Consider the following 13,345-nt stretch of genomic DNA (forward strand, 5'->3'; position numbering starts at 1 on the left):
TACAACATGGTTTACTAAATAGGTTAAGCTTACTGTTGAGACCTGCTGCTCAGAAAAAAGATTCCTTTCCAAATATTACCCCTCTGATGGAGATGTACAATGAGATGAACATGGTTTTCATAGTATTCATTCTGTAGCATTTGGGTCAAGGAGTAATTTTCATTTCCACATCTTACTATCTGAGAAATACGTTTTATAAGGCTATAGCTGCCATAGATGGTGATTCCTCTGATAGATCTGGGAAAAGTAATTGAAAACTTCATGGAAAGGATTCACTATTCTTGATGCTATTGAGAACATTTGGATTCATAGAAGAAGGTTGAAATATCAGCAGTAACAGGGGTTTTGAAGAAGCTGATTTAAAACCTCATGGATGACATTGACGATTCCTGACTTCAGTGGAGGAAGTGGCTGCAGATGCTGAGAAAGCAGCAAGAGAATGGTATTAGAAGAGGAGCCTGAAGATGTGAGTGAATTGCTGCAGTGTTACGATAAAACTCTAGGAGATGTTGCTTCATATGGGTGAGCAAATAAAGTGTGTCCTTGAGATGAAATCTACTGTGAAGATGCTAAACACTTAAAAAGACAGAGGATTTAGGACATTGCACATTCTCAGTTGATAAGGCAGCAGCAGGGTTTGAGAGGATTGACTTCAGTTTTGAAAGAAGTTCTCTGTGGGTAAATTGCCATGGGTCAGAATTGCATGCCAAAGGGAAATCTGTAAAAGGAAGTATCGGTTGAGTGGCAGACTTCATTGTTGTCTTATTATAAGATATTGCCAACACCATCCCAAGCTTCAGCACCCTCTACCCTGTTGAGTCAGTAGCCACCAATGTGGAGGCAGGACCCTCCACCAGCATGAGAATGCAGACTTGCTGAAAGCTCAGATGATCATTAATGTTTCTTAGCAATAAACTATTTTAATTAAGATATGTGCAGTGTATTTTCAGTCATAATGCTTTTGCATACTTAATAGACTTTAGTATAGGGGGATTCCAAGATGACTGAATAGGGAAAAGATGTGCTAATTTTGACCAGGGGAAGATAACAGAAGAAAAGCAGAGGATGTACATTCCCAGGGGAGAGTTGGAGAGAAGATAGCAATGGAAGTTCTACAGAAAGAAGAGAGAGGCTGTGAAGCAGCATGAGCAGTACAGACATGTAGCAGCAAGCAGCTACACTACTTGTGACTTCCTCAGCCGGAGGTTGGAGGAGACACCATCTTCTGAGAGCAGACTGTGGCAGCTCCTGTCACTGATGATATTGCCTGAGGGAGAACCTCGCAGACCCCATCGAGATTGAATCCAGCCTGGAGCCCTAGTGGGGCACCATGAAAGAAAAACATCTTTCTCCTCATCCCCTCACAACTATCAGGGAGAAAGTACCATGCCAGTAGAGGCTGCAGCAGCTCTCGTGTGACTAGGGAATTTTATCAGAGGGGAAAATCTGTGTTCTCCCACTGACTTTGAGTCTGGCTTGGAGGGTTGGCAGAGGCTTGGGCACCCACTTAGGACTGTGAGGTGCTCCCACCCAACCTATCACAGGCTCCAGTGCTCAAACTGCCAAGGTGGTGTATCTACAGGGAGCTGACTCTGAGAACACCTCTGCTTTCTCTGGATGGGGCAGGCATGTGGGGCTGAGAGTAAGTCCCCTGCCTCCTGTGACTGTGGGGATTCTCTCTGACTGCAAGATAGGTCATGGGCTATAGCTGAGTCTTTGGGCATTCACTGTGTTTGGCCTCAGAGGCTCAGAGCTTCCTGATATCCTGGGATGGCTCATTTCAGAGGGTTCTGTGCTCATACTGAAGACTGCACAGATCTTTTGTGTAATTCATGTCCTGTGTGGTTGAGGATTGTAGCCACTGTGGGCTAGCCCAATGTATTGATCACCTAGGAAGAGTGGAGGTGAGGCTGTAATTACACCAACAGGAGTGATCATACCCTCCCCCATGCTGACAAAACCAACAAGTGTTTCCATAAATGCAGAAATACAAGAAAAAGAACAAAGAAGACAATATGAAGCCATAAAAGGAACACAACAACACTTTAGTATTAAAATGTGAAGGCAAACATGATGAAAGATTTTGCCAAGAGAAAGACATATTGAAGAGAAATCAAGCTGAAATATTAGAATTGAAGAAGTCAGTATGTCAAATGGAAAATGCAATGGAAAGCCTTAACAACAGACTTGGTGAGGCAGAAGAGAGAAAAATCTGAGCTAGAAGACAGATCCTTAGAAATACCTCAGACCAAAAAAAAAAAAAAAAAAGAAAGAAAAGAAAAAGAAAAAATTAGGAAAGACTGAAAAAGTGTTTGATATTTATGGGATACTGTCAAACAACCAAACGGAAGTGTCTCAGGAGTTCCTGAAGGCATGGAAAGAGAGAATGAATTCGAAGGCCTGTTTGGTGACATAAAGCAGGAAAGTTCCCTAATTTGGAGAAAGACAGGGACATCCAAGAACAGGAAGCACATAGAACTCCTAATAGACTCAGACAGAAAAGATACTCACCACAGCACATTATAGTCAAGCTTTGAATAGTAAAACATAAAAAAAAAAATCTTCTAAAATGTCCACAATAGAAACACCAGTTTACCTTCAGAAGGTCTCTAATTAGACTAACAACTAATTTCTTACCAGAAACCCTACAGGCTAGGAGAGATTGGAGGGATATAGTCCAAGTCCTAAAAGAGTCAGCCCAGAATACTGTATGCAGGAAAGCTGTCATTTCTATGAAGGTGAAATAAAGACCTTCCAAAACAAACAGAAATTGAGAGAATCCAACCTTACAAATAATTCTTAAGGATGTGTCACACCTAGAAACAGAGAATGATAGTCATCATTATGAAAGAATGTAGAGGCAGAAAATCTAATAAAAGTACAAAGGAAATCCAAAGCAAACAATGGGAATATTTATGGAATAATGGTAGTACCAAGTAATTATTTATCAATAATAATCTTGAATGTAAATGGCCTAGATTCTCCAAATAAAAGATACAGACCAGCTGAGTGGATTAAAAAGCATGACCTATCTGTTTATTGCCTACAAGAAGTACACCTCACCAACAGATACAAACTGCCTGAAAATGAAAGGATGGAAAAAGATATCCCATGCCAACAGAAAGCAAAAATGAGCAGATGTAGCCATCCTAGTATCAGACAAAATAAACTTTAACACAAAAAAATGTTAAAAGGGACAAAGAAGGGTATTATGTAGTGATTAAGGGATCAATTCAGCAGAAAGATGTGACTGTCATAAATGTATATGCACCTAATGCCAGGGTACCTGTCTGTTTGAAAGAAAAGTTAATGGATCTAAAGGAAGACAGACTCCAATTCAATAATAATGGGTGTTTCCAACACCCCACTTTCATCAGTGGACAGATCAACTAACAGAAAATCAACAAAGAAACAACAAAGCTAATAATCTGCATTATGGTCCACATGGACTTAATTGATAGCTACAGAACCTTTCATCCCACAGTTGCAGAGTACATATTCTTTCCATCACTGCATGGAACTTTCTGTAGGACAGAGCATGGGCTAGGCCATGAAGCAAGTCTCAACAAATTAAAAAAAAATTGAAATCATACCATGTATTTTTTTTTTTTTGACAGGCAGAGTGGACAGTGAGAGAGAGAGAGAAAGTTCTTCCTTTGTGGTTGGTTCACCCTCCAATGACCGCTGTGGCTGGTGTGCTGCGGCCAGCGCACTGCACTGATCTGAAGCCAGGAGCCAGGTGCTTCTCCTGGTCTCCCATGTGGGTGCAGGGCCCAAAGACTTGGGCCACCCTCCGCTGCACTCCTGGGCCATAGCAGAGAGCTGGCCTGGAAGAGGGGCAACCAGGACAGAATCTGGTGCCCTGACCGGGACTAGAACCCGGTGTGCTGGCGCCGCAAGGTGGAGGATTAGCCTATTAAGCCGCGGCGCCGACCACCATGTATCTTTTCTAACCACAGTGGAATGAAGCTGGAAATTAACAACTTAAGAAACTCTAGAAAATATGCAAATAACATGGATACTGAACAACACACTGAATAAACAGTGGATTATAGAAGAAATCAAAAGGGAAATGAAGAGCTGGTTTAAAAAAAAAAAGGATAAAATTGATGCACCCTTGAACAAACCAACCAAAAAGAAAAAAAGGGAAAGAAGGTGAGAAGACTACTAACCAAGAAAAAAAAAAAAGACCAAAATCAATAAACTCAAAGATAAAAAAGGAAATGTAACCACAAATATCACAGAAATAAAAAGAATCATCAGGAATTAATAGAAACAGCCATATACCGATAAATTGGAAAATCTAGAAGAAATGGATATATTTCTGGACACTTACAGCCTACCAAAATTGAGTAATGAAGATGCAGTAAACCTAAATAGGTCAATAACCAAGATGGAGATTGAATCAGAAATAAAGACCCTCCCAGATGGCTACAATGCTGAATTCTACCAAACTTTTAAAGAACTAATTCCAGTTCTTCTCAAACTATTCAAAACAATTGAAAGGGAAGGAACCCTCTCAAACTCCTTCTATCAGACAAGCTTTTCCTTAATTCCAAAACCAGAAAAATATAAAAAAAGAGAATTATAGAACAATATCACTGATGAACATAGATGCAAAAAAATGCTCCACAAAATGCTAGCTAATCAAGTCCAACAACATATCAGAAAGATCAGTCACCTACCTGTTCCAACTAGGATTTATCCCTGGTATGCAGGGATGGTTCAACATATGCAACTCAATAAATAGGATACACTACATTAACAAATTGAAGAATAAAAGCCATATGATTATTTCAGTAGATGCAGAGAAAGCATTTGATAAAATACAGCATTCTTTCATGATAAAAACCTTAAGCAGATAGGGTATAGGGGAACATTCCTCAACACAATGAAGGCAATATATAGCAAACCCACTGCCAGCATTTATATTTAATGGGGAAAAGTTGGAAACATTTCTGTTAAGATCTGGAACCAGACAAGGATGGCCACTATCACCATTGCTATTCAGTATAGTTCTGGCAGTTTTAGCCAGGGCCATTAGGCAAGAAAAAGAGATCAAAATGATACAAATTGGAAAGGAAGAAGTCAAACAAGCCCTGTTTTCAGATTACATGATTCTATATATAGGGGTACCAAAAGACTCCACTAAGAGACTGTTGGAAGAGTTTGGTAATGTTTCAGAATATAAAATCAACACACAAAAGTCAATAGCCTTTGTATGCACATACAATACCATGGCTGAGAAAGAACTTGTAAGATGTGTCCCGTTCACAATAGTTACAAAAAAAAAAAAAAACTTAAATACCTTGGAATAAATTTAACCAAGGATGTGAAAGATCTCTGCAGTGAAAATTGCATAACAGAATTAGAAATAGAAGAAAGAAATAGAAGAAGACATAAAAAATAGAAAATCTTCCATGACTGTGATTGGAAGAAATAATATAATCAACATATCCATACTACTGAAAGCAGTTTACAGGTTGAATGTGATCCCAATCAAAATACCAGTGATAGTCTTCTCAGAACTGGAAGAAACGATGCTAAATTCATATGGAAACACGAGATCCTATCTAGCTAAAGCAATTTTAAACAACAAAAACAAAGCCTGAGGCATCATAATACCATACTTCAAGACATACTACAGGGCTTTTATAATCAAAAGAGCCTGGTACTGGCACAAAAATAGACCTGTAGACCAACGGAACAGAATAGAAACTTCAGAAAGTAATCCACTCATGTATAGCCAACTAATCTTTGATGAATGAACTGGACTTAATCCCTGGAGAAAGGACAATCTCTTCAACAAATAGTGCTGGAAAATTTGATCTACATATGCAGAAGTATGAAACAAGACCCCTACTTTACATCTTATATAAAAATAAACTCAAAATGGATCAAGCATCTATCTACAATCCAATACCATCAAATTACTATAGGAAAATATTGGAGAAACTGGAAGATATTGGCATAGTCAAAGACTTCTTGGAAAGACCCCAGAAGCACAGGCAATCAAAGTCAGAATTGACAAATGGGATTACATCTGGCTAAGAAGCTTTTGCACTGCAAAGGAAACACTCAACAAGGTGAAGAGGCAACCAACGAAATTTGAGAAAATATTTGCAAACTATGCAACCGATAAAGGATTAATATCCCAGATCTGTAAAGAGCTCAGGAAACTGAACAACAACAAAACAAAGAGTCCAGTTAATAAATGGACAAAGGACATGAACAGGCAATTTTCTCAGGATGACATATGAAAAAATGCTGAAGATCACTAGCCATCACGGAAATGCAAATAAAAACCACAATGATATATCAGCTCACTGCAGTTAGAATGGGTATCATCCACAAGTCAAAAAACAATAAATACTAATGAGAATGTGGGGAAAAGTACCCTAATCCAGTTGTTGGGAATGTAACAGCCATTGTGGAAGACTGTATGGAGAGTCCTTGGAGATCTGGAAATAGATCCACCATATGACCTGGCCATCCCCCTGGGAATTTACCCAAATGTAATGAAATCAGCATTTGGGTTATTTATACCCCCATGTTTATTGCAGCTAAATTCACAATAGTTAAAATATGGAATCAACCCAAATGTCCATCAACTGATGACTGGGAAAAATTGTATGTTTCTCTCTCTCTCTCTCTCTCTCTCTCTCTCTATATATATATATATATATATATATAGTATGGAATACTACTCAGCCATAAAAAGTATGAAGTCCTACCCTTTGCAGCTAAGTTGATGAAACTGGGAACCATTATGATTAGTGAAATAAGTCAGTCTCAAAAAGACAAATATCATATTTTCTCTGATGATTACTAAAACATATGGGAATGAAGTTGTCCTTTTGGGATGATTGTCGTTTTTATCACTTGTTTATGGAACTGTGGTCTACCTACTTTTTACTTGTTGAATATTATGATTAGAGGCAAATCAAGCATGTGAATATAGAGTAGATTAAAATTATGTCTGCAAAAACAGATGAAGAAAGAGGAGAGAAGGGGGGAGATTGGTGGGGAATAGGGGAGTGAGGGAAGTGTGATTGTCTTGAAACTATACCTATGGAATGCATAAAGTTTGTTCTTTTTATATTAATAAAAATGTTTTAAATGGCCTTTAGTACAACATAAACATAACTTGCACTGGAAGCCAAAATATTTATTGTAGTGGTCTAGAACCAAACCTGAAATATGTCCAAGACATGCCTGCATGAAACATTTATGGCAAGTAGAAAACTCTATACCCATTGTCCAAATTTTGCAGTCCTACTATTTTTATTAGCATTTAAGTTTAATCTTTTTAAAGAAATAAGTGTTGCTGTGAAAAGCCTCTTTTTTCCCATTCCATTTCTTCTTCCCCTCCCCAGGAAAGCACATCCAATAAGGTGGTATAGATTCTTCCTATCATTTTTTAACACTTTTACTTCATATATATATGAAGTCTTCAAAAAGTTCACGGAAAATGCATGGTGTGAAAAAGCTGTTAAACTTGTTTACACCAAAATGAACTTACCTTTTAATTCTGTTTTTTTACAGGAACTTTTTGAAGTTCCCTCATTATGTTTTGTTGTACATGGTTTGCTTTTTTTTTCTTTTAAAGATTTATTTACTTGAGAGGCAGAGAGAGAGAGAGAGAGAGTGTGTGTGTGTGTGTGTGTGTATGAGTCTTCCATCTACTGGTTCACTCCCCAAATGTTTGCAGTGGCCAGGGCTGGGCTAGACCGAAGCCAGGAGCCAGGAACTTTTCTTGGTCTCCCATGTGAGTGCAGGGACCCAAGCACCCAGGCCCTCTTCCACTGCCTTTCCAAATGCATTGGGTGTGAGCTGGATCTGAAGTGGAACAGCTGGGAATTGAACTGTTACCCATATGGAATGATGGCTTCACAAATGTTGGCTTAACCCTCTACAACACAATGGTGGCCCCTGTTGTACATGCTTTAAAATTTGATATAAGTAATGACATATTGTGGATATCTTTTTGCAGCTTGCTTCATTCATTGTGTGTGTGTGTGTGTGTGTGTGTGTGTATTTAAATAATTTACTTATTTGAAAGTGTTACTGAGAGAAGAGAGAGTGAGAGAGTGAGCTTCCATCTACTGGTTCACTCCCCATGCTTGCTTTACTTGCTATGCTTCAATGCCAGCCCCACATTATTATATTTTTGACATGTGTTTGGATGATGTAGGTTTAGTTCATTCATTTTTTAGCTCTCATATAACATTTTATTCTGTAAATAAACTATGATTTATTTGTTTGCTCATTTGTGTAAAGATACACAGCAGGATAGACTGTAGCTTTTAGAGTTCCTTTAAGTCTCCTTAACCTGTCAGAAACATGGTAGCAGGATGCTTCCAGATATTCCCCAAAGTGCTTGCGTGTACTTATTCACGCTCACTTCAGCAGTGTCCTATATTCTTTCTTCTGCACGGTGATGTGGGTGTCTCACTGATGCTGTTGTTTGTGCTGAATGTCTAAAGAATTAGAGTGGAAAGTGATTACCTCTGGAGGTCAGAAAATGGGTGTGGGAGAGCTCCTCCTAAAGCACAATTTTTCATAAGCTTCCAACAACTACTTCACTATTTCAAGTAGCTCTATCTAAAAGTTGATAGAAGTGAAACTGAATTTTAAAAACGCACAAGGTAGGGGCAAATTGTTGAAATCTATGATTAGCATAGAGTTGGTCCTCAGTATATAAAGTCATACTAAAAATGATCCATAATGAAGAAGGAGATGGGAAGTGGGATGGGAGCTGGGTGGGGAGCATGGGGGAAAGAACCCCTGTATTCCTAAAGTGTAAAAATGCATTCATTAAATAAAAAAAAAATTAAAAAACGCACAATGTTCTCACCATGGTTAACAAAAGCCTGTCCAACTTCTTCCCCTGGGCGCACCGTAGTCGAGCTACGTAGGCCTCCCTGCTGTGTTCTAATACTCAGGACCTTTGCATTTGCTTTTCGTTTGCCTGCAGCACTCTTCTCCAGGCTATGTCCATGGTCTGTTCATATGCTTCCTTCAGATATCTGCTTAAGTGTCACCTTCTAGAGGAAGTGTTTTAGCCTGCTGGTTAAGAGGCTCGCCTCCCACATCAGAGTGCTTGGGTTCAATTCCTCACTCTGGCTCCTGTTCAAACCTCCTGCCAGTACAGACCCTGGAAGGTGATGGCTCAGGAGTTGAGTCCCTGCCACCTGGATTGAGTTCTTAGCTCTCCACTTCGATGTCACCCAGCCTTGTCCATTACAATGGACAATGGGGAGTAACCCAGTGGATGGAAGATTTCTGTCTGTCTCTCTCTCTCCTTTTTTTTTTTTTTTTTTTTTTTTTGACAGAGTTAGACAGAGACAGAAAGAAAGGTCTTCCTTTTCTGTTGGTTCACCCTCAAAGTGGCCACTACAGCCAGTGCATTGCACCGATCCGAAGCCAGGAGCTAGGTGCTTCCTCCTGGTCTCCCATGCGGGTGCAGGGCCCAAGCATTTGGGCCATCCTCCACTGCCTTCCCAGGCCACAGCAGAGAGCTAGACTGGAAGAGGAGCAACCGGGACAGAATCCGGTGCCCCAACTGGGACTAGAGCCCGGGGTGCCAGCACTGCAGGTGGAGGAATAGCCTAGTGAGCCATGGCGCCTGCCTCTCTCTCTGTCTTTCTAAATGCTATCCTCTGAGTAGATTCTGGACATCCTTAGCCCCACAGTGTGCTTTCCTGTTAAGCATGACACTTGGTATCACCTGTCTTTGTGTCATTTCTCTGTAATCTTTTGCCTCTGTGTCACTAGCACCTCAAACAGAGCCCTGAATATAGTGAAAGATCCATATGTATTTATTAGATGCATGAGTAGAACGTAAATTTAGAAACAAATTCAAGAGAAAATGCCAGTGGGTGACAAGCAATTATACAGTCTTTCAAGTTACCAGGAAAATGCAAGTTAAAGCAATGGAATGGCCCTTTTTGACCACTAGAATTATCAAGAAATAAAAATAGAGAATATTACTGGCAAGGATAGAAGAGGAAATTGGTACAGTGTATATTAAGTGCAAAACAAAGGACCTGTTCCAGCATGAAGATGTTGTCTTAATTAAGTGTGGCGCTCAGATTTGGACAACTATTTTTTATTTCTTCCATAGAATGGCTCCCGAACGAGTAATGTCCCTATCACGAATTTGCATCCCACTTGTTACTCTGCCAGAGTTTGAACCACTGGTAGAGGCTTTGCTTATCTACCATGGACATGAGCCTCAGGAAATCCTCTGGCCTAAATTCTTGGAAGCTGTAAATGAGGCCTTTTTGGGGTAAGTCATGTCCTTTTATCCTGTTGTGCAACTTTGTTTTTTCTTTTCTTAAAATGCTTCTGTATATTAGAAACGTTATATGATGGCAGTTTTCAACTTTTTTTTTTTTATCTCAGTATCCTTTTATTCTATTAAAAGTTATTGAGGATCCCAAAGACTTTTGTTTTAGATGGGTTATACCTATCAACATTTACCATATTCCAAGTTAAAGTGGGAATTTTTATATGTCTGTTACTTAATTTAAAAAATAATACAGGGATTACTTGTTAACGTAAATAGCATATTTTAATGAAAAACAGTGATCTTTTGCAAGACAAAAAATATTGTCAGATGAGGTGGCATTGTTTTTGCCTTTTTTGTAAACCTCCGTGTCTACCTGAGGCAGCTGGATTCCTATATCTGAATGGTGTGTTCAGTCTGGCAGCATGCATTGTTTCGGTAAAGCATCTGAAGAAATCTAGTCCTACAAAAATGTAAAGCTGGAAAAGATGGGCGTGTTCTAACCATCATGTCAAATAATTGTGGATAATGTGCTTTGACACCTCACCATAATTTGAAAATGGCCAGGTTTTATAGGTTAGCTGCCATGTGGAATCTCCTATTCTGTCACAGCTCAACCCATTTGTCTGCCTTGCACTTTTGAAGCATTTTTTGCATGTGCGTGATTTTGTAGCAGCATCCTGCCTGGATCATTCGGAAAATCTTGGTTCATTGAGTTGTGGAGAGCTTCCAAACATTGACATATTTCCTTACATCAAAGCATAATAGTTGTTACCACCCATCTCCTGTGAAATGTCTAAGTATTGCAAAACTGTGGACACAGATTTTCCAAGATTTTCATTTCTGCTTAAAAGCTCAGATTTATTGTGAGTCACAAATACTATCAATTTTTTTGAGGTAAACCTGGTCACTTTGCTAATTTTTGAAAAAGTATGTACCACGGTGCCCAAGTATGAATGACGATTGATTGCTAGTCATTCATGTCAATTAAAAAAAAAAAAACTAGTTGTTTTTGGTTGGGAACAAACGTGCTTTGTGCATACTTTGCTTTCTACCACACTGAATATTTTTTAAACACTTATTTATTTGAAAGGCAGAGTGACAGAGAGTCAGAGAAAGAGAGAGATTGATCCTCTATCTGCTGGTTCACTGCTACAAATGGCTGCAACAGCCAGGGCTGGGCCAGGCTGAAGCAGAGACCAGGAACTCCATGTGCGTTTCCCACATGGGTTGCATTGGCTCAAGCACTTGGGCCATTCTCCACTGTCTTTCTAGGCACATTAGCAGGAAACTAGATTGGAAAAGGAGCAGCTAGGACTTGACCCAGCACTCAGAAATGGGACTCCAGTGTCGCAAGTGGTGGCTTAATCCTCTGCACCACATCAGTCCCCAGATTTTTTAAAAGATATTTATTTATTTATTTATTTATTTCAAAGGCAGTTTGAGAAAGAGATCTTCTATCTTCTGGTTCACTCCCCAAATAGATGCAAGGGCCATAGATGTGCCATGCCAAAGCCTGGAGCTTCCTCCAGGTCTCCCATGTGCATGCAGGGGCCCAAGCGCTTGAGCCATCCTCCACTGCTTTCCCAGTTGCATTAACAGAGAGCTAAATAGGAAGTGGAGCACTGGGACTTGAACTGGTGCCCATATGGGATGCTGGCTTCGCAGGCAGTGCTTTAACCTGCTGCACCATCGTCCCGCTCCCCAGAATATTTTTTAAAAGCACACTGTTCCCCAGAGTGCCAGTTCAATAAAATCAGTATTTTATATTGTCTCATCATGCATTCTGATTTGAAACCAGCAGTGTTTGGCTATGAGCATGTGGCAGTAATGAGGAGTACAGTCATACTTGTTCGGAACTGTGATTTATATGAGCAGTACACGCTGTTGTTTTTGCATTGTCAGGACAAATATCAGCACAATTGTTTCAGGAAATACCATGAGATTCAAAATAGTTATTCAATACTTGATGTACTTTGGTACCACCTGTATGTGTGGATAGTTTTCATATAAAAGATCTTCCATGCCTAATTGCTGTTCTTACTAGATGGTCACAAGGAACACAGCAAATCTGGCATGTCCAGAGAATCCACTGTGAGGAAGAAGTACAGGTCTGTTGATGAGCTATTAATGTGTCACATATAATTACATTATTCAATTAATTTGGGTTCAAATTCTAAATGGCCTCAAAATTTATGCTGCAGTCAATTCACATCCTAACAATATTTGAAACATTTTGTTGTATAAGACATAATATGGGATAGCAGTTAAGCCACTGCCTGCAATGCAAGCATCCTATATGGGTGCCAGTTCCAATCCCGGCTGCTCCACTTCCTGTCCAGCTCCCTGTTAATGCAACCGGGAAAGCAATGGAGGACGGCCCAGTGCTTATACCCCTACACCCAAATGAGAGGCTTGGAAGAAGCTTTTGACCCCTGGCTTCAGCTTGGCCCAGCCCTGGTTGTTGTGGTCACTTGCGAAGTGAACCAGCGGATGGAAGACCTCTCTCTGTCTCTCCTTCTCTGTCTGTAACCCTCCCTTTTAAATAAATAAAATAAATAATCAACATCTGGAAGCCAAGTGAAGAATAACCCTTGTATATATAAAATATACATACTTTGAGAGATGGAATGACATACAGGAGAAGTGAAAAACATACACATCTGCTTGTTCACTCCCTAAGTGTCTACAGCAGCTAGGGTTGGGGCTGAGGCCAGGCTGGTGCTGGGAGCCAGAAACACAGTTCTGCTTCTATATGCATCAGCAGGAAGCTGGAGTCAGGAGCAGGGCTGAGACTTGGACCCAGGCACTCTGATAAGGGATTTGACTGTCTCAAGGGGCACTGTAACTGCTAGGTTAAATGCATACCCTCCCCGCTGCAGATTTTTGCTTTTTCCTCACAGTTTAGCCCAGTTCCTCAAGAGTAGTGTGTCTGGTACCTGAGTGAGAGAATTTTCTGAAGTGTTGTCACTTTTATCTCTTCCAATAATTGTTCAGATTTGGTCATTTGGCACATACTTTTTAAAAAAATTAATGAAGTGACTTTATAAAAAA

At 39.8% G+C, this 13,345-nt stretch overlaps 1 protein-coding gene and 1 long non-coding RNA gene across 10 annotated transcripts in view; one reads left to right on the plus strand and one right to left on the minus strand.

The window, feature by feature from the left end:
* Positions 1-13,345, plus strand: part of FANCC (FA complementation group C) — a 250,334-nt gene that overhangs the window by 198,688 nt on the left and 38,301 nt on the right. For all 9 annotated transcript variants that reach the window (XM_008257648.5, XM_089335858.1, XM_089335866.1 and 6 more), the window contains one exon: positions 10,127-10,291. In XM_008257648.5, the coding sequence (XP_008255870.3) occupies positions 10,127-10,291 (165 nt within the window). The remainder of the gene's footprint in view (positions 1-10,126; positions 10,292-13,345) is intronic.
* LOC127482834 (uncharacterized) overlaps positions 1-13,345 on the minus strand; it is an 82,638-nt gene that overhangs the window by 67,005 nt on the left and 2,288 nt on the right. The gene's annotated exons all lie outside the window — the stretch shown is intronic.

This window comes from Oryctolagus cuniculus, chromosome 1 (genome assembly GCF_051225735.1).
Source record: "Oryctolagus cuniculus isolate XC-2025 breed Fujian yellow rabbit chromosome 1, ASM5122573v1, whole genome shotgun sequence".
NCBI classification, from domain to species: domain Eukaryota; kingdom Metazoa; phylum Chordata; class Mammalia; order Lagomorpha; family Leporidae; genus Oryctolagus; species Oryctolagus cuniculus.